Source organism: Aspergillus pseudonomiae, assembly GCF_009193645.1.
Source record: "Aspergillus pseudonomiae strain CBS 119388 unplaced genomic scaffold BDV37scaffold_90, whole genome shotgun sequence".
NCBI classification, from domain to species: domain Eukaryota; kingdom Fungi; phylum Ascomycota; class Eurotiomycetes; order Eurotiales; family Aspergillaceae; genus Aspergillus; species Aspergillus pseudonomiae.
In genome coordinates this window covers 73,880-91,961 of record NW_022476082.1, presented here as the reverse complement: position 1 = coordinate 91,961, position 18,082 = coordinate 73,880, and the positions used below count along the sequence as shown (strand labels likewise).

General features: G+C 47.6%; 7 protein-coding genes across 7 annotated transcripts; 5 read left to right on the top strand and 2 right to left on the bottom strand.

Annotated features, from left to right (window-relative positions):
• Window positions 1-1,736: 1,736 nt before the first annotated feature.
• BDV37DRAFT_226038 (casein kinase 1 family protein) lies at window positions 1,737-3,824 on the top strand. Its single transcript, XM_032080261.1, has 6 exons — window positions 1,737-1,821; window positions 2,108-2,170; window positions 2,232-2,304; window positions 2,370-3,399; window positions 3,530-3,642; window positions 3,709-3,824. Exons 2-5 carry the CDS (start codon window positions 2,159-2,161, stop codon window positions 3,624-3,626), a joined length of 1,212 nt encoding a protein of 403 aa, XP_031937080.1. The 5' UTR covers window positions 1,737-1,821; window positions 2,108-2,158; the 3' UTR covers window positions 3,627-3,642; window positions 3,709-3,824.
• A 1,380-nt stretch (window positions 3,825-5,204) lies between these two features.
• On the top strand, window positions 5,205-6,560 carry rsmA (putative bZIP transcription factor (Fcr3)). The gene is made up of 3 exons (XM_032080258.1): window positions 5,205-5,496; window positions 5,565-5,803; window positions 5,908-6,560. Exons 1-3 carry the CDS (start codon window positions 5,353-5,355, stop codon window positions 6,419-6,421), a joined length of 897 nt encoding a protein of 298 aa, XP_031937079.1. The 5' UTR covers window positions 5,205-5,352; the 3' UTR covers window positions 6,422-6,560.
• A 1-nt stretch (window position 6,561) lies between these two features.
• BDV37DRAFT_225964 (uncharacterized protein) lies at window positions 6,562-7,705 on the top strand. Its single transcript, XM_032080259.1, has 3 exons — window positions 6,562-6,809; window positions 6,889-7,268; window positions 7,318-7,705. The coding sequence occupies exons 2-3, from the start codon at window positions 6,921-6,923 to the stop codon at window positions 7,540-7,542; spliced, it is 573 nt and encodes a 190-aa protein (XP_031937078.1). The 5' UTR covers window positions 6,562-6,809; window positions 6,889-6,920; the 3' UTR covers window positions 7,543-7,705.
• BDV37DRAFT_225980 (uncharacterized protein) lies at window positions 7,668-10,220 on the top strand. Its single transcript, XM_032080260.1, has one exon. The coding sequence runs from the start codon at window positions 7,869-7,871 to the stop codon at window positions 10,146-10,148; it is 2,280 nt and encodes a 759-aa protein (XP_031937077.1). The 5' UTR covers window positions 7,668-7,868; the 3' UTR covers window positions 10,149-10,220.
• Window positions 10,221-11,374: 1,154 nt separating this feature from the next.
• Window positions 11,375-12,616, bottom strand: BDV37DRAFT_259634 (thioredoxin-like protein). Its single transcript, XM_032083157.1, has 4 exons — window positions 12,509-12,616; window positions 12,263-12,445; window positions 11,839-12,197; window positions 11,375-11,755 (listed from the first exon to the last, which is right to left on the bottom strand). The coding sequence occupies exons 1-4, from the start codon at window positions 12,544-12,546 to the stop codon at window positions 11,613-11,615; spliced, it is 723 nt and encodes a 240-aa protein (XP_031937076.1). The 5' UTR covers window positions 12,547-12,616; the 3' UTR covers window positions 11,375-11,612.
• A 55-nt stretch (window positions 12,617-12,671) lies between these two features.
• BDV37DRAFT_259632 (coatomer subunit gamma) lies at window positions 12,672-16,584 on the top strand. The gene is made up of 6 exons (XM_032083156.1): window positions 12,672-13,169; window positions 13,258-13,568; window positions 13,626-14,589; window positions 14,638-14,985; window positions 15,040-15,855; window positions 15,910-16,584. Exons 1-6 carry the CDS (start codon window positions 13,094-13,096, stop codon window positions 16,140-16,142), a joined length of 2,748 nt encoding a protein of 915 aa, XP_031937075.1. The 5' UTR covers window positions 12,672-13,093; the 3' UTR covers window positions 16,143-16,584.
• Window positions 16,585-16,590: 6 nt separating this feature from the next.
• BDV37DRAFT_259630 (F-box domain protein) lies at window positions 16,591-17,954 on the bottom strand (the record flags this gene model as incomplete). The annotated part of the gene is made up of 2 exons (XM_032083155.1): window positions 17,502-17,954; window positions 16,591-17,439 (listed from the first exon to the last, which is right to left on the bottom strand). Coding segments are annotated over exons 1-2 (704 nt in total), but the record flags the coding sequence as incomplete, so codon positions are not given.
• Window positions 17,955-18,082: the final 128 nt, after the last annotated feature.

Here is an 18,082-nt window from a genome sequence, read left to right as displayed (position 1 = left end):
AATAATATATATAGTAGGAGATAGTTATGTCATGATGTGGATGAATAAAAACAGTAATGAGGCGCTCTAAGCCTGACTGGATGATTTGGCGAGGTCATCCGTGTACTAGGTGGTCGTAGCACATAGTTGTCCATCAGAACTGGGATGAGGCACATCATACCACTGCGGACAGGACAATTCTGATCGTCCGTCACCCGATGTATATAATTACCGATCACTGTGGCATCGGTGTCAGAGATCTTGAGCTAGCAGCGGTTTCTGCCCAAAATCGGGCCCCTGTAATCGTCCGTAATTACCTGACAGAGTCCGGAGTATGTCGGCGGATCCATACTGGTTTTGCCCAGACTCAGATGACCCCAGATCAATCAATGGACAATTGGATGGATCCATCCTGGTAAATGCCTCAGGCCCCATGTGAGGCAGTCAATCAGTGTCGACTCTGGTACAACAGGATTGAAATATAATGATCCAATTGATTAAATAAGGCCCCTCGGCCAAATGTTTGATTGCTGGTATAATCGTTAATCGGCGGCGACTTGAAATTCAATCCACATACAAACGTCCATGTGGCCATGGGAATGTGCACCGACTTTTTTGCCACGAGATATTGTAACGATGTTTTTTTTTATATTTTTTCAGTATCCTTGAACTTTCCTTTTCTTTTTTTTTTTTTTTTTTTTTTTGTTTTTTTTTTTTTTTTTTTTTTTTTTTTTTTTTTTGGGGCCAAGTCTTCCCAGCTGTTACACCACTGAAGGCACCCACCGACGTAGTATACAAGCATTGGTAGACTATGTTAAATGAATGTCTCGTACTGTATTTACCTGACCTATATGTACTGGATTATGGAAATGGTCCTGAGCACCGTCTTTTGATCAGTAAGGTAAGCATCTGACGTGATTGGTGTTTACCCTAAAGTGGAATAGCCTCTTGTCGCTCTTAAAGAAGCTGATCAAATACTCCGTACGCTAAGCAGATAGAAAAGATAATAAATGGAAGGGAAATTGGGGTACCTAACCGTTACTTTAGTAGTAGGAAACATAGTATCGTATGTATATACTCCGTACGTCCAGAAAGAGTTACAGATGAGAAGCTCTAAGATATGAGACAATTTTTTTCCCTCTTCTCGTTTCTTTTTTGCCTTTCCAAGAAAACAAACGTTAAATAAATTACTACTTACGCCCTCTTAGTGACAAGTTTCTTCACCGACTTACTGAGCATCTGTTCTAAGATGGATTAATTTTTTTTTTTTTTTTAAAAAAAAAAAAAAAATTAATTAAAAATAGAAAATACGTGTTTTTCTTTTAATTAAATTTTCTAATTGCAATAATTTTTTCTACCCTATGGTGTGCTTTGCCCGACTAGAGTTGGTCACTGCCTGATACTTTTCATACAAAATTACCAAAAATACCCAGGTCGTAATTGAAATATATCTGCTGTGACAAGCTGCGACCGCCAACCACAGCCAAACTGATCACCGGCCTTTACCCGCCCCCTCTCAATCTTACTCTCTTTCTCTTCTTCTCCTTCTCTCTCTTCTTTCCCTTCTTTCCTTCCATCCCACCTTTCGATATCAAGGCGTTGTCCTTGATTTATTGCCATTTGTTTCCACTCTTCTATCCCTCCCCCCCTTTTCCTCTTTTTGTTGGTTTTTCACACGCCCGTATTACTTGTCAGCCTCTTTCAAAGGCCTGTCAAGTCATCACCTCATCTCCTTTTTCCCTCTCCGCCTTTTTGCCTTCCCGGTCGGTCGGAGCCCCAACGGTCGACATCACCGCTATCCCACCTCTTTCTACAAGGTTTGTTAGACTCGCGCTCTTCTTGGTCCGGCATTATCGTTACACATCTGTTCTGTTTCTTGTGTTCCTCGAGTGTTTCACTACCAGACATTCCCTGCTGCCAGCTGGTGCTAGCCTCGGTGGGCAAAATTCACTGTGTCAAGTAACTACGCGCCGAAGGCGGCCTGCTTCATTGTGACCCTCTTCCCCTCTTATTCCAGCCTCATTCTGTGTCCATCCTGCAGCTGTTCTTGTTGAAATACGTCCTTGATCACTTTTAAATCTTGCCCATCCAACAACCTTGACCCGGTGACTAACAACCTGACCTGCAGTCTTTGTGATCTTACAGCCGCAGCCGTCAGCTGTGTGTGCGTTTACTAAAGATGACGACCATGGTACGTAGTCTGTTGCTACTACCTTTTCTCCGGACGGCTATAGTCTAATAAAAGCTCCTAGGATTTGCGTGTCGGTAACAAATACCGCATTGGCCGCAAGATCGGAAGCGGTAGCTTCGGTGACATCTATCTAGGTGCGTGTTTATCCCCTTGGAATGGCACCGATCGGGCTGGTCAACATTGACTGACAGAACCCAAGGAACTAACATTATCTCCGGCGAGGAGATTGCCATCAAGCTCGAGAGTGTCAAGGCTAAGCACCCCCAACTTGAGTATGAGGCTCGTGTTTACAAGTCTCTTGCTGGTGGTGTTGGCATCCCCTTCGTCCGTTGGTTCGGTACTGAATGCGACTATAATGCTATGGTTATCGACCTTTTGGGTCCTAGTTTGGAGGACCTTTTCAACTTCTGCAACCGCAAGTTCTCGCTCAAAACCGTACTTCTCCTGGCTGATCAACTCATCTCCCGCATCGAGTATATTCATGCCAAGTCTTTCATTCACCGTGACATTAAGCCCGACAACTTCCTGATGGGCATTGGTAAGCGTGGAAACCAAGTCAATGTGATCGATTTCGGTTTGGCCAAGAAGTATCGGGACCCTAAGACACACTTTCACATCCCTTACCGCGAGAACAAGAACCTTACCGGAACTGCCCGTTACGCCAGTATCAACACTCACTTGGGCGTTGAACAGTCTCGCCGTGATGACATGGAGTCTCTGGGATATGTCATGCTCTACTTCTGCCGGGGCACGCTCCCTTGGCAGGGACTTAAGGCTGCCACGAAGAAGCAGAAGTATGACCGCATCATGGAGAAGAAGATGACCACGCCCACTGAGGTCCTTTGCCGTGGATTCCCCAACGAATTCTCGATCTACTTGAACTACACCCGCTCCCTGCGTTTCGATGACAAGCCCGATTACTCGTACCTCCGCAAGATCTTCCGTGACCTTTTCGTCCGCGAGTCTTTCCAGTACGACTACGTTTTCGACTGGACCGTCTACAAGTACCAGAAGAATGCCGCGATGATTGTGGATGCCAGCAACAAGAAGGATAAGGAAGCGGAGGAACAGCAGCGCCGCCAAGGCGTGGCAGCTGCTGCACCGATGGGCACCCCTGGTGCTGCTGCTAAGCCTGGTGCTATCTCAAGCCAGCGCCGCAAGGTCATCGAACGTGGAACTCTCGACAACACCCCCGACACCAACCGTGCTGTGGGAGGGAGTGACAGGATGTGAGTATCTGAAACCTAGGTTCCGTGTAGGGAACCCCTTTCCTCTGCGTTTGGTGATTTGCCTTGACCCCGCACGTAGAGGTCGCCTTGAATCCTAGAATCTGACTAATCTCATAGTCTTCGGCGTTAGGCTGCGTTCTGCTTCCAAGGTTGCTGCTTCAGGTGCTTATGGCCCTACCGGTAGCCGCTCGAAGCGGGACGATGGATACGGTGCTCAGTGGTACTAATTCTCCAACATGGCAGGTAGCTCAGCTGTTCTCTCTCGATGATAGTTTGACTTCCTGCATGTTGACATCCCATTATGTGAAGAACTCAAGAGCATCGTGATGCTGGTAACCTTCTGCCACCTGCAGCAAATCTTCCGACTTCTTTCGCCTTGGGTCTCCATTTTTTCCTTTTTTATTTTACTTCATTGCATTCTCTGTTAGCCCGTCATCCCGTTTCCGATCGTCTTCCGGTTTCCGCCGTTTCGATCCGCCGCGTTTTCCCCCCGATCTGCCTACTGGTTTATCTGGACTTCCCAGTTGTGCCTGAGACCCCGTACTCGAATACTTGAATGCGTTCTCAGAATCATAACATTCGATTTGCACATGGGAAGTACTTGGTAGAAAGAAACAAAACGCTATTACTGTGGCTATTTTACGTCATCCCTACCCGGTTGTCATGTTTGTCCAGGATCTCTACGCCATCTTTTGGAACCGACCGGGAGGGTTAGACCGAAGGAGATGCAAAATGAAAATCTTCTGTCTTTCGGCAGAATGAGGGGTATCTTTCAGTTGATGCCTGCCACTGAAGACCCTTGGATATATCATTCATTGTTTTGTTTTATTCTCCCTCCCCTTGTTCTGCAATTGTCTTTTGATCTCCTGTTTTACACATTTCAGCATTCCAGACTGTTATTATGTTATTATCGACGCAACATTGGGGACGATGAGTATGAAGGTATGATACGAAGATGTGTGGGAGGCGGTTATTCTTGATGTCCAAGGGTCAAGGTTCACATGCCGTACGAGAACTGGATGGCACGGGTGATGGTACTGCGCACGATGAAATGGACAAAAAGAAAGCACGTCTCTATAATCGGTAACTGGCGACGGAAAATGGCTAGGGTCGCTTCCGGGGTGGTATTGCGTCATGCGAGGTTGTTTTCCTTCGTGGTATTTCATGTTTTCTGTTGCTCTCGCTCCTCTCTTGTTATGTGAAGAAGACTGGACAACATTCGAAGGTGACCGGGCTGAAAGGGGACGTTTGGACAACTGAAACCAAATGGCGTCTGTTGTCCTGAAGGAACAGCGGTTAGGATTTCTTCGAGTGAACCTGTCTTGTATTCGACATATAATCCACGTTATTTGCTGCTCTTGACTAATCCTTCTCCGTAACCAACTGTCTCGAGTGAGAGATTCTTTCACCTTGTAGCTTTTAGATCTTGGCTTCGTTTCGACCGACCGACGTTGGTAGGAAAATGAGATCTACTGCAGTAGTATAGTATCAAGTATATACTTACTAGTTTTATGGTAGGGTTTAAAGCACCAACGTTGGACCCTTACAGTAGTCGGTAAGGTGTCAACTAGATTACTATTTATATCTGGGTACCTCAGACATGATCGGAGATTGGCGGCTAGACTTAGACCTGACAAAACAGCGACCAGGGTCAGCTTTTTGGCTTGAAGATGTCAATGGAATGTGGCCGGATTGAGACCAGCCTAATCGGTAGAGAATTAATTGTAAGAGTTCGACTGAGGTAGAAAGTTGTACATAAATTACTACCAGATACAGGACAACAAAAGAGAATACGTCATGTAATACGAGACTGTAAAATACACGGACAAATTGTAGGCCAATGCCCACCCCCGGTTTTTTTAGGCCCGACCTTATTTTGCGATCGCGCCTTCTGCTCCTCTTCAAACCCCCTAACCTATTGTATGCTTATCAAATCGCTGAAGAACCGAAGAGATGGAGTACCCATACTATCCCAATTCCCACTCCCAACCGTTCTCTTTATACAACTTGCAAGGGGCGCCGACCCTCGGTCAGAACGACGATGACAACCATCGAAACCCACAGACCGATAACATCCAGGATACTCTCGCTTCGTTGGTCTGCATTCCTTCTGTTGACCGGCTAGTGCCGAGTCCTGTTTCACTGACCATGGCAAGGGCATACAGAGTTATCAGTCCTTCGACCCTTCGTTTCGCTTCCAGAACCCCACTGCAACGTTCGGACAACCGCCAAACTCTCCGCCCGAGTCATTCTCGAAGCATTCTGCCTCTGGCAGTGATATCTTCGGCCAGCCGACCGAGCTGACTTTGGTAGATGGAGAGCCGGGTTTTGGTCGGAGTAGTAGCGAGGAAAAGGAATCTATGACTCCTGCGCAATCTAAGCGCAAGGCACAGAACAGAGCAGCGTAGGTTCAACTCCCTTTTTTTACGGAGGTTTGCCTCTTTCTTGCGACAAACCTCCCAGAGAGGGGTAACCGGCCCGGCTAACGTTCTTCTCCCGCTGCGGCAGTCAACGCGCGTTCCGCGAACGAAAGGAGCGACACGTGCGAGAGTTAGAGGAAAAGGTTAACAACCTGGAACAAGCATCATCCAATTTGGTGGCGGATAACGAACGCTTGAAGCGGGAGTTAGCCCGGTTTACAACGGAGAATGAGATCCTGCGGGCAACGTCGGGCTCAAGCGACCGAACACAGCACAACTCAGACGAGCCAACTACGACAGGGCCGCTGAGATACACTCCCACGGATTTTTACTCCGAGCTGGCACCAAAGGGCGAACCAGCTCGTCTCCATCGAGTGTCAGTCTGCCCGAAAACCGGGGAAAGGCTGCTCGGTGCCGGTGCTACGTGGGACCTAATCCAAGGGCATGAGCTATTCAAGCGCGGTTTAGTAGATATTAAAGATGTCTCGGAACGATTGAAGAACATAACCCAGTGTGATGGACAGGGCCCTTCTTTCCCCGAGGCTGCGGTGCTCCATGCAATTGAAGAAAGTGCGGCTGCTCATAATGATGACCTTCTTTGAGTTTTGAAGTCTACAAAGTGACGCTTGCTCTTTTGAACTCGGGTACGCTGCGTTTATGGCGCTTGTTGGTTGGCGTATCTGGTTTACGATTCTAATGATTGTTATATGGTTTCCTGCTGGAACTTGGGGAATTTTTATAAATAAAATGCGAGGGACTTAAAAATGTAATTGATGCTGAACTGACCGCTACTGGGGCCGTTTACGGCCGCAATTCCCACCTATACGCGGCCCTCAAGAACCAGACATCCCTCAAATCCCCCCCCTCCTCTACCCACCTGCGCCTCGAACCCACCCTTCCATTTTTTGCAACACAATCAGAGAGCAAAGGGAGCCTGAGTGAAGGATTCGTCTTTTGCCAACACATACAACGGTTGAGTGCCAGTGGAAGGTATGTAATTGTATAAATACCTCATAGGAAACGCACCGCCGTGACCTCTATGACCACCTACCCGCTAACTGAAACCCAGTTTTCCCTTCTATTGAGCTTCAAATACCCGTCATGTCCTACAGCCCTGATCCACCTGCCTGTAAAGGATGTGGTATCATGGGAGCCCATCGTACCCTCAGATGTCCTCAACGCCCGTGTTCATACTGTCGCGAATATGGGCATATCATTGATGACTGCCCATCCTGTCCTGTATGTGATTTATGTCATCGCAAGGGCCATGAACATTCATGTATCCGGAGAAAAGTGTTTCATTATGAAATACCAGGAACTGCACTACGGAAGCGTGGAAGCTCAGGATCCAGTCAACAACCCTGTAAACAACAAACGATTTCATTTACGTCTCGACACATTTTGCCAGTCCCTCAATCACAAGCCACTGGAGCGAATGGGGCTAATCCAGTAAGTGTACCAACGTATTCTGTTATATGCAACGCTAAAAGCGGTCCAGGAGTCCTATCTTATCACTCCAGAAATCACATTTCCAACTCTCCGTCAAACGATCAGCACAATCATCGACTACCTAGTAAAGCAAGCTGATGTTAATTTGAGGCATATTCCATACAAGCATGTTATCGGTACAGTAGGCACAGAAGAGCTTGTCGATGTACTTCTCAATGGTATTTGTCCAGAGATTACGAATTTGGAAGGTCAAATTATAATAACTGAGAGGTAAGTATTGAGCTCCAGTATGGACTCATCTTGCAAGTAGCTCTGACGGTCCGGATCAGGCTGCTTGCCATTCATAAGAAGCAGCTCCGAGATGCAATAGACCTCTGGCGACGAAACAGTGGTTATCTGGACTTTGTCCTAGATGATCGCAACAGAGACTACTGGCGGGCTTATGTAGGACAGTCCAGCAACCCTATCCAACGAATATGTCAGCATATAAGATGCATTCGTGATTGCAACCGCGAGAGCTTGCATTACTATATTATATGGAGGGGGTCTCCATTCAGATCAGCTAATTTCGTCCGGTTGTGGTCAATACCACATATTGCTATGGACCTACCAGAGCTGCAGCTGATTTGCCAGAATATTCTTGAATTAGCAATGTGTCGTGCTTTTCAATCTCTTCCTCCATCAACCTTAGCTGAAATTTTTGGAGAGGATGCGGACAACCCGTACACATGTGTGGGACTTAACATCGTTTCACCTTTGTTTCAGGGATTGAGTCTACGAAAGGAGGCATGCGAGCATTTTGCCAGGCAGATAGAAAGCTCCCCAGACCCCGAGATCCGGCTGTGGCCGAATTATAGGTCAATGGAGAGGGCTAAAGGAGAGAAGGCAAAAAAAGCAGACAGTGCCCCTGCAAAAGCACCAAAGCCAATGATGATACTAGAAGATTTCCGCACCGCCATTTTGTCCGCCATTGCAGGAAGACCCGATCTTGTACATCTTCAATTACCAGATTTCCATAGAGAAGCCGACCGAAAGGATCGTCTCGTAGAGCATATTGATTTAGCCCAGAAAAAAGGACTCGCGGCGGTCGAGATCTGGAAACGGACTACGGCTGATGAAGTCCCCAAGCTGATGACTCCTGTTGGAAGCATTCATGCCTATATTGGCATAGTGCTGGACCATGTTCTTCCGGGAGATAAGAAAGAGGAGTCGCTCTTTAGTCTACTACCCTGGGGCATCAAGGAGAGTGGCTTTAACCTTACAAATTCCTTGATCTGGATCCATAATTTCCGCTATTATGAGGCTACTTCTCTGTTTCGGCAAAGGATATTGCCTATCCGTGCAGAAGAATTTGAAATCCTTCGCGACTTTAATCGCGACCTAATACAACAAAGCCAGCTAAAGGTGATAATTCTATGCGGATCTTTTGACCCGCACATTCTAGTCCCTAAGGATGCTCCCAGCATTACTGTTGATTTCGAAGGTTTCAATTTCAATATTTTCCTTGAGGTCAATGCTCAAAGTATCACCCGAATCTATGCACAGTCGCCTACCTCTGTACAGATGCTCCTAGAGAATAAGTGGCGAAATGCTAGACAGATCGGCCTTCTCTTTAAGTTCGCGGCACTTATTACAGGGACGCCAGGGATCTGGGCAGGTTTTCAGAGCACAGCAATCACGACTACGGAGATAGTCAGACTATACTCGGACGAAAGACTAATCAGTTCTGAAACCAAGTCGGCTACTACTATAGATACCCTGAGCTCCAGTATCCGGTTCTGGCTCTACACAAAGGGGTTTAAGAGGGATGAAGATATTACTCGCCTCCAAGAAGGAGGATCCAGCTTAGCTGAAGCTCTCCTGATTCTAATGACACTTCTTCCATACCGACCGGCACATGTAACGGGCAGTTCCCAGAAGAAAACAATCATTCCGAGCCTTATCAAAACAAGAGGCGTGTTTGAAAGAAACAAGCTTGAGCATGTCAAGAGTTTACTTGTGGAGCTCAACGCAAATTGGTTCCCAGACAGGACATACTCAAAAACACGACTTTCTACACTCGAAAATGAAATAAAAACCGACGATATGAATGCATATTTTGAAGTGCCTGAGGAGCACTTTAGTGAAGTAGAGAACACTCTCATTCAGGTCTCGTCCGAAGGTCCACCAGAGGACTCTGCCTTTGTGGCCGCCAAAGAAGTCAGGGTTAGGCAAATACTAGGTGTAGAGATGCAGCTTGCTGAGGACCCGGATTCCATCCTTGAGATGGCCGAAGAACAACTCAACGAGATAAAGTATCCTCCGTTGCAAGGTCCAATACAATCACGTATGCCTGGTGGCTCTAGTACACGAGATATCGTATTTGAACCGGTATTCAAAACACGAATGCAATTGCTGCATGGCGGTCGCTATTATAACGGATGCAGAAGGCAAAACTTGAGAGTCGATATATACCTGCCGGTGAACATTATAGCTACTATCAATGTTGACAAATATCCAGAGCAACGTGTCCTGGTTCGAGCAGAGCTCAAACAACCCGGTGAAAGGCATCCCAATTGCTGGGCTCGAAAGGTTTTAGATAGTGATGCAGGCGCTCGTCTCGCAATTACCGTTACCAGGGAAGAAGGCAACCGATTCATCACTGTTTATGCAACCAACAATGGTTCCTGGGCTCCATACAAAGCCAACACATTTGTAGATTGGCTAAACGGCATTGGTTACGTACAGATCAGCCGGACACCGAGAAGATACCTGCATTTTCAACCACAGTTACGAGAAGGTTTACCTGAGGAGCTGAGGTACTTTGTGAATGGGGGATACACTGATGCTAATGGTGTTAGATTTAAGAATGAGTTTGAGAAGGGGAGCAGCAGAATCTAAATATGGTCGTATGTCTTACTCTAAGAGCGGTACTCTACATACAGTTGGAAATTCAAACACGAGTTACATGACAAGACACCTACATAGTTATCTGACACTATGGATTGATTCTCAAAAAGGCCGCTAGATCCAGGTTATAGACCTAAATAACTACCCAAACCACGAATATCAGATGATTTATCTTTACCAATAGCATTGCTTCCAACGAATGGCAAGGTGGTCGAGTGGTTAAGACGTAAGACTGTATGTAGCCTTTATTCAGCACTGAATCCCCACAGTTTACTAATAATCAACTAGTGAATTCCACACATGGATGATATCTTATCCCTTCGGGGTCGCGCGTTCAAATCGCGTCCTTGTCGACATTTTTTTCTTTTATTTGTTTCACACCCACAAAGAACAGCTACCACCTACCAGGTGTTAACTTGATCTAAAATTTTATTTAAATCAATACAATATCGCCTCGCCCAGTCAATCGCCAAATAAATCTTGTCCATATGGGCATACCTTTCATCTTTCCTCAAAGCCGCAAAATCCTTCATCCGAGGCAAGGTGGTCGAGTGGTTAAGACGTAAGACTGTATGTTGCCATGTATTCCTTCACACACCATTCCATATCTAATTCTTCCTCTAGTGAATCCAACCATTGGATGTTATCTTATCCCTTCGGGGTCGCGCGTTCAAATCGCGTCCTTGTCGGTATCTTTTTTCCTTTCTCTCTTTGTCCTTGACTTCTTTTTACTTTAGCTACCTCTTTTTTTCACAGGGAAACATTGGCTCTCTCAGCGGTGTCCTCGTGCTTGAGTGCCCTCTTTGGCTGAAATCAAATAGAACCCTACTTACGCCTTCTACATATGCCTACATAACTTAAATTATAACATCTTCTGCCTATCGTACTTAGTATATATCTATATCATTAGAGTCTCTTATAGATCTCTAACTACGTCGTCGTGTTCTCCAGCTGTCAGGGTCTCAACAGTCATTGTCTTATACGGCCTACTCGTTACATTCTTTGTTTAGCTCCAAACCAGAACACTCAGGGTGGATGATATGTACAGTGTCTAGATATCCATATGCTGAACTTTAATTGACATGGCAGATAACTAGACACCATCTAGCTAAGCTCTTTGATCGTGTGTATGAGAATAGACTTGATCCCCATTTATGTCGAGGACTTTGGATCTTTGTCGCCGTCTATCTTGGATCTCGGAACGCCCAGTCATTGCATGAACAATGGAACTAATTCCGTGTAGTGTATAATTTTGCACAAGCGACAGGTCTCCAGGACCAGTTTCGCTGTTTATAACTAATTAACAATACAAATAACAGTACATGCCAGATGTGGGTTGATTGGGAAGCCTAAAAGATAACAAGATGCACAGAGATGGTGCAAGTTAAGGAGAACCATTACTCATGAGCGAGGGGGTGATCATGACATCTAATGTTGCAGTACCAATAGTAGCTTTCAGTCCCAGTCGTCATCGTCATCTTCCACCCGAGACTGTTTTATCTTCGATGGACGAGCGTCGTCTGAGTCGTCAGATCGCTTCTTCAAACGTACATCGCTCTCCTTGAGGGCGCCTAGGTCTAGGAGCATCCTCTCGAGATCTACAGAGGCATACGCATTAATACCAAGACTTGATACCATATAGAGCAAAGCTCTGTACTAATGGGCATGGGCTTGACGTTACCTTCGATCGTCGTCCTAGGGCCTTTAAGTTCCCTTAGTGTTACGAGCTGTCTTCTTATCTCGCCGTCCTTGTACACTAAGATTGTCGGTGTGTTTCTATCCGGATACCCTTCAATGCACATGTTGCCGCGAATTTCGCAGAACTTGATGTCGCCAAACTTAGTCGCCAATTGCCGCCATAACTCCGTCAAGCGCTGCGACTCGACATTACCACTCGATGATGAGGACAGATGCACAAGGACAAAGGCGTTATTGGAAGCCTCAGTCACTTCTCTTCCGTAGTCGACTTTCTGAAGTGGGTAAACTTGGTTGTATATACTGGTTTTCTGGAGCGTGGAGAGCTCTGCAAAACGTTGCTTTCTGAATACCTGATAAGCGATCGTATTTCGACCATAAGAAGCCCGTAAGCGCCGGCGGTGCCATACCGATATTGCTCAAGGAACTCTTCATCCTCTTCGTCTTCAAGCTCGTCTAGTTCATCCAAATCCTTATCTTCTAGTCGGTTCTCGTAGGCCTTGCGCTCCGCCTCAACAAGGGCTTCTTGAATGAGAGGTTCCGGGTCCTGAGGCTTCTCAGGGATAACTCCGTGTTTGCGGAGAATATCGTTCCTGCGGCGGGGTGAGTATTAAGATTGTATGGGGAGGGAATGTGGTGGGGACGCAGAGGCGGACCATTCTGTATCTTCGTTGGGGTTGACTTCAACTTGCATGGTGGATTGGCGTATAGTAAAGCTCAATGGCCGAAACAGAGAGGATATCAAGAAAGAAAAAGAGAAAAGCAAGTCAAGTGCCTAGAAGGAAGTATCAGTCAACCATATATTTACGATCCCAAGACATTGATGATGCATGCCGCGTGTTTGCATAGTTTGCAGCGTCAGCCACGGTGGCTTTAAGCCCACAGACGCGGAAGGACTAAGTAGACTAAGGCCACCTGGAGATTGTTGGATGCCATCTGGACCTCCTCGTCCGACGCTTTGGTAGAACATCCATTCATTCTTCCCTGGGACGGGTTTCTCATATCCTCCACTCAACCTCGTCCCCATATTCGCTCCCTCCCCGTTCCCTTGTCTCTCCTGGAAGATAATGAGGGTGCGCTAATCACTGTTTCACCGCCTGCACCAACTACAACTAAACATTGGGACCTGACCCGCCCTTACTCGACCATTGACTCCGACGTCACTTCAACGGGGTCTAATTCCCATACACAGAGCGTGAGAAAGAGAGTCTCAGCAGCTGCAATTCCTGCAGCCCGTCATCATGAGTTACATGAAGAAAGATGAGGACGCCGACCAGACTATGATCAAGCTGGATCGGACCTCCGTCTTCCAAGATGGTAAGGGACTATCACAAACAACCCCCCTGGGTCGCATTGAGTGTACAGGGACCCCGTGGGCTAAACTTCCTTATTTATTTACCTCCAGCCCGATTGTTCAACACCTCACCGATCTCTCCGCGACAATGTCGTACCCTTCTGACCAAGATTGCGGTCCTCCTTTTCACCGGGGAGCAATTCCCCACGAACGAGGCGACTACGTTGTTTTTCGGTATTTCCAAGTTGTTTCAGAACAAAGACCCATCGCTGCGGCAAATGGTATATCTCGTTCTGAAAGAGCTTGCCAACACTGCGGAGGATGTTATCATGTCGACTAGCATTATCATGAAAGACACCGCCGTCGGTAGCGATGTGCTCTACCGGGCGAACGCTATCCGTGCTCTGTGCCGCATCATCGATGTAAGCGCATTGCCAACCTTCCCATCGCTGAGTGTGAGCTAATTGTTGTTGGAAAAGGCCACGACTGTGCAAGGCATTGAACGATTGATTAAGACCGCAATTGTTGACAAGACCCCGTCGGTCTCCTCCGCCGCCCTGGTCTCTTCGTACCATCTCCTCCCAATCGCCCGTGATGTTGTCCGCAGATGGCAGAGTGAAACGCAGGAAGCAGCGTCGTCCGGAAAACAATCGACTGGATTCCTTGGATTTGGCGGTAGCTCTACCCATGCCATCTCGCAGTCGAACTTCATGACACAATACCACGCAATTGGCCTCCTCTATCAGATGCGCTCGCACGATCGTATGGCTCTTGTGAAGATGGTTCAACAGTATGGTGCTGCTGGTGTGATCAAGAGCCCGGCTGCACTTGTCCTGCTGGTGCGGTTAGCAGCGAAGTTGGCAGAAGAAGACCAGAGCTTGCGAAAGCCTATGATGCAGATGCTTGATGGCTGGCTCCGACACAAGCACGAAATGGTCAACTTCGAGGCGGCAAAGGCTATTTGCGATATGAGGGATGTTACCGATGCCGAGGCCTCTCAAGCTGTCCATGTCCTGCAATTGTTCCTGTCATCTCCTCGGGCGATTACCAAGTTCGCAGCTATTCGCATTCTCCATAACTTCGCAACATTCAAACCCCACGTGGTGAACGTCTGCAATCCTGACATCGAATCGTTGATCTCGAACTCCAACCGCTCCATTGCTACCTTCGCTATCACCACGCTGCTCAAGACGGGCAACGAGGCCAGTGTCGATCGTCTGATGAAGCAGATCTCCGGCTTCATGGCTGATATTACCGATGAGTTCAAGATTACTATTGTTGAAGCTATTCGCACGCTGTGTCTGAAGTTCCCCAGCAAGCAGGCCGGTATGCTTTCATTCCTGAGCGGCATTCTGCGGGATGAGGGTGGATATGAGTTCAAGCGGAGCGTTGTCGAGAGCATGTTCGATTTGATCAAATTCGTTCCCGAGAGTAGGGAAGAGGGTATGCCTTCCATGCCCATTGAGATTTCATGATGCTAACGTAAATCAGCTCTCGCCCATCTTTGTGAGTTCATTGAAGATTGTGAATTCACCAAACTGTCCGTTCGTGTTCTGCATCTTCTTGGTGTAGAAGGACCAAAGACTTCCCATCCAACCAAGTACATTCGCTATATCTACAACCGAGTCGTCTTGGAGAATGCAATTGTACGCGCTGCTGCTGTGACAGCCTTGGCCAAGTTTGGTGTTGGACAGAAGGACCCAGAAGTGAAGTCGAGCGTTTCTGTTCTTCTCACACGCTGTCTTGATGACACCGATGATGAAGTGCGTGATCGTGCTGCTTTGAACCTTCGTCTGATGGCCGAGGAGGATGAGACAGCGTCGCTTTTCCTCAAGAACGGTAAGCTTAGCACTTGAAAGCTTTCTGGCCTGATTTGTTTGCTGACGGATTTAGATTCAATGTACTCTCTTTCCACATTCGAGCACCAGCTCGTGATGTATGTGACATCGACAGAGAAAGAAACGTTTGCCGCAGCATTCGACGTCTCTACGGTCCCGGTTGTTACCCAGGAGCAAGCGCTGGCCGAAGAACGGACCAAGAAACTCACGACTGCAACACCGACACTCAAGGCTCCATCCACCGGTCCCCCGAAGAGCAAGGCCAATGGTGTTGCCGAAGCCGCCACCGTTGCTGCCACTCAGAAGTACGCAGAGGAGCTTATGCGGATTCCCGAGCTCAAGGAGTACGGCACCTTGCTCAAATCTTCTGTTCCTGTCGAGCTTACCGAGAGCGAAACGGAGTACGTTGTCACGGCGGTCAAGCATATCTTCAAGGAACACATTGTGGTGCAATACGATATCAAGAATACTCTGCCGGATACTGTTCTCGAAGATGTCACCGTTGTTGCGACACCCTCCGAGGAAGATGTTTTAGAAGAGGAGTTCATTGTGCCCGCCCCCAAGCTTGCTACGAATGAGCCCGGAATTGTATATGTTACGTTCAAGAAACTTGCTGGAGAGAACAGCGTACCAGTCACATCATTTACGAATATTCTGAAGTTCACCAGCAAGGAGATCGATCCTACTACTGGTGAACCTGAGGACAGTGGATATGAGGACGAGTACCAGGTCGAAGATCTGGAGCTCACAGGCAGCGATTATGTTATTCCCACTTTTGCTGGCAGCTTCGACCATGTCTGGGAGCAGACTGGTGCGAACGGAGAGGAAGAGAGCGAAACGCTGCAACTTAGCAACATGAAGGGCATATCAGGTAAGCCATTTCCTAGCCAGGTTTGTCAAGTACCAAGTACTAAGCATATCACAGATGCCACCGAACAATTAATCTCCGCGCTATCTTTGCAACCTCTTGAGGGAACTGACGTGGCCCTCAGCAACAGCACACACACGCTTAAGCTCTTTGGAAAGACGGTATCAGGTGGCCGGGTTGCAGCCTTGATCAAGATGGCATTTTCCAGCAAGACCGGTGTCACAACGAAGATTACCGTCCGGGCGGAGGAAGAAGGCGTCGCACCGGCTGTGATTGCATCCCTTTCCTAAGGTTGTAAATTGTAAATGGTAATGGAGGAGGTTGTCATGACAGGAGGCGTACCCTGCCACGAGTCCTGCATTATGAGATCGGACTTGTTTTGTTTGTTCTTTCCCCAATTTTTGATAATCCAGATGTCAAGCTAGATATGATGGCTTTTCTTCTCTTCTTCTATCTCTTTTACCCCTTTTTTGTAGGTGTCTAAACTGTTTATCCATTTCATACTTCTGATCATGTTTCCCTGCTGTGTGTCGTGACGATTCCATCTCATAGCCTTTATTGTAGTTGTCAAAAGCGGTTTGATCCATGTTGATTTATTTTTTAGATAACACTACTTGAATTGTCGGTTTTGGAATCGTGGCAAGTGAACCTGGACTTACTATAGCCTTTAGAACTCATATAGAACAAACACTAGTAGTACATCCGAAAGGACGCCTTCAGGCAACGGTCTTGGAAAACGGCGAATAAGAGCTTTTGTTTTGGTCTAGTCATTAATCGTAGCTGAACATATATGCATATCGTACAATGCATGGATAGAATCAAATATAATAGACGCCCACTTGCTCCTCATCATCCCGGCTCTCTGCCCCAGATTGAGAATCACGCCGCTTAACCCGTTCCTGGAGAGCGTTGTCAATCTCCACATCCTCTTCCTGGCGCTCGTCCGGCACCAGATCCTCTACGAACCCGATAGAGCGAAGACTCGCCAGTCCCGAGTCGAGGGCACATATCAGCGTCTTCGACTCGAAACTTAACTTAAATTCCTCGCACGGAAACCCGAATTCTAGTACTTCTAGCTCCAGTGGCGGGAACACGTGGCATAGGATGATGAAGAACGAGTCTTCCACCATGTCGCCCGGCACACTTAGGAAGTTCAGCTTGGGTAGAAAGGCGGGTATAGCGTTGATGGATTCCGGGGTTAGACCGCGGTTTGAGCCGGAGATGGTCAGGCGTTGGAGGCTTTCGCCTAGTTGCGGACTACTCATGAGGCTGCTCAGGTTTGAGACGGAGAGGTCGGAGCAGTTTTTTAGTGCTAGGCTGGTGAGCGCTGGGGGCCAGGAGAAGGTGGGGATCAGGAGGGGGTTGAAGCGTCCGCTTATCTGGAGACGGTGGAGGGAGGGGGGCCATGGTACTTTAGCAGATTCGGGGTCGGTCAGGATGGTTGATTGTGGGAGGCGAAGGGTGACGAGTTTGTGGAGGCGGCTAATGGCCTGTTTGAGGTTGGTGAAGGAGATTGCCTCGTGGACAAGTGCGAGGTCGAGGTTTCTAAGGTTGGTGCATTTTGATAGCGCTGGGAGGCTGCTTATGCTGGGGTGGAGTGTTAGTTATCTTCGCATTCCTATATAGCTTGAGTGCGCAGGTATACGCACGAGAAGGTAAGGGTTGGAGCGACGAATACTTCTAGATTCTCCTTGACTCGGCCCAGTAGCCTCGCGGTGAGGCTGTTGGAGCTATGATGGACGAGGTGACTTAGGTTTAATCGATGCACGAAACTACCGAGATTCAGTTTGTTCTTCCGTGCATTGATCGGCGGGCTGATGGTCTCTGTGAACCGCCTGAAGGAGACTCCAGAATCTACCCGAGGCCTTTCATAGAGGTATGCGATGGCGGCGGAGTACCATTGGCGTGATACCAAACAGCAGGCATGGAGAGTCCGTTGGCGATCGAGCTCATTCCCATCGACGTAAGAAACGATCTGCACCACGACTTCCGTGGGGAGATGAATATGGCGAGAGGGGTGCATCGGGGGCGTTCAGATCGCTGATTTCCATGGTAAGGTTGTCTGCAGCCGATCTTTGTGGTGGAAGTGGAGTCGGTGTGGGATAGACTAAAGAAATAGTATGCTTTTCTTTGCTTTTCTGCTGCGGGAGAAATGATATCATGGGGTCGCCGATAAGGAGATAAATTGCCGACCAGTCATGACCAGTAAACAACTCCTCCGCATCTCCCA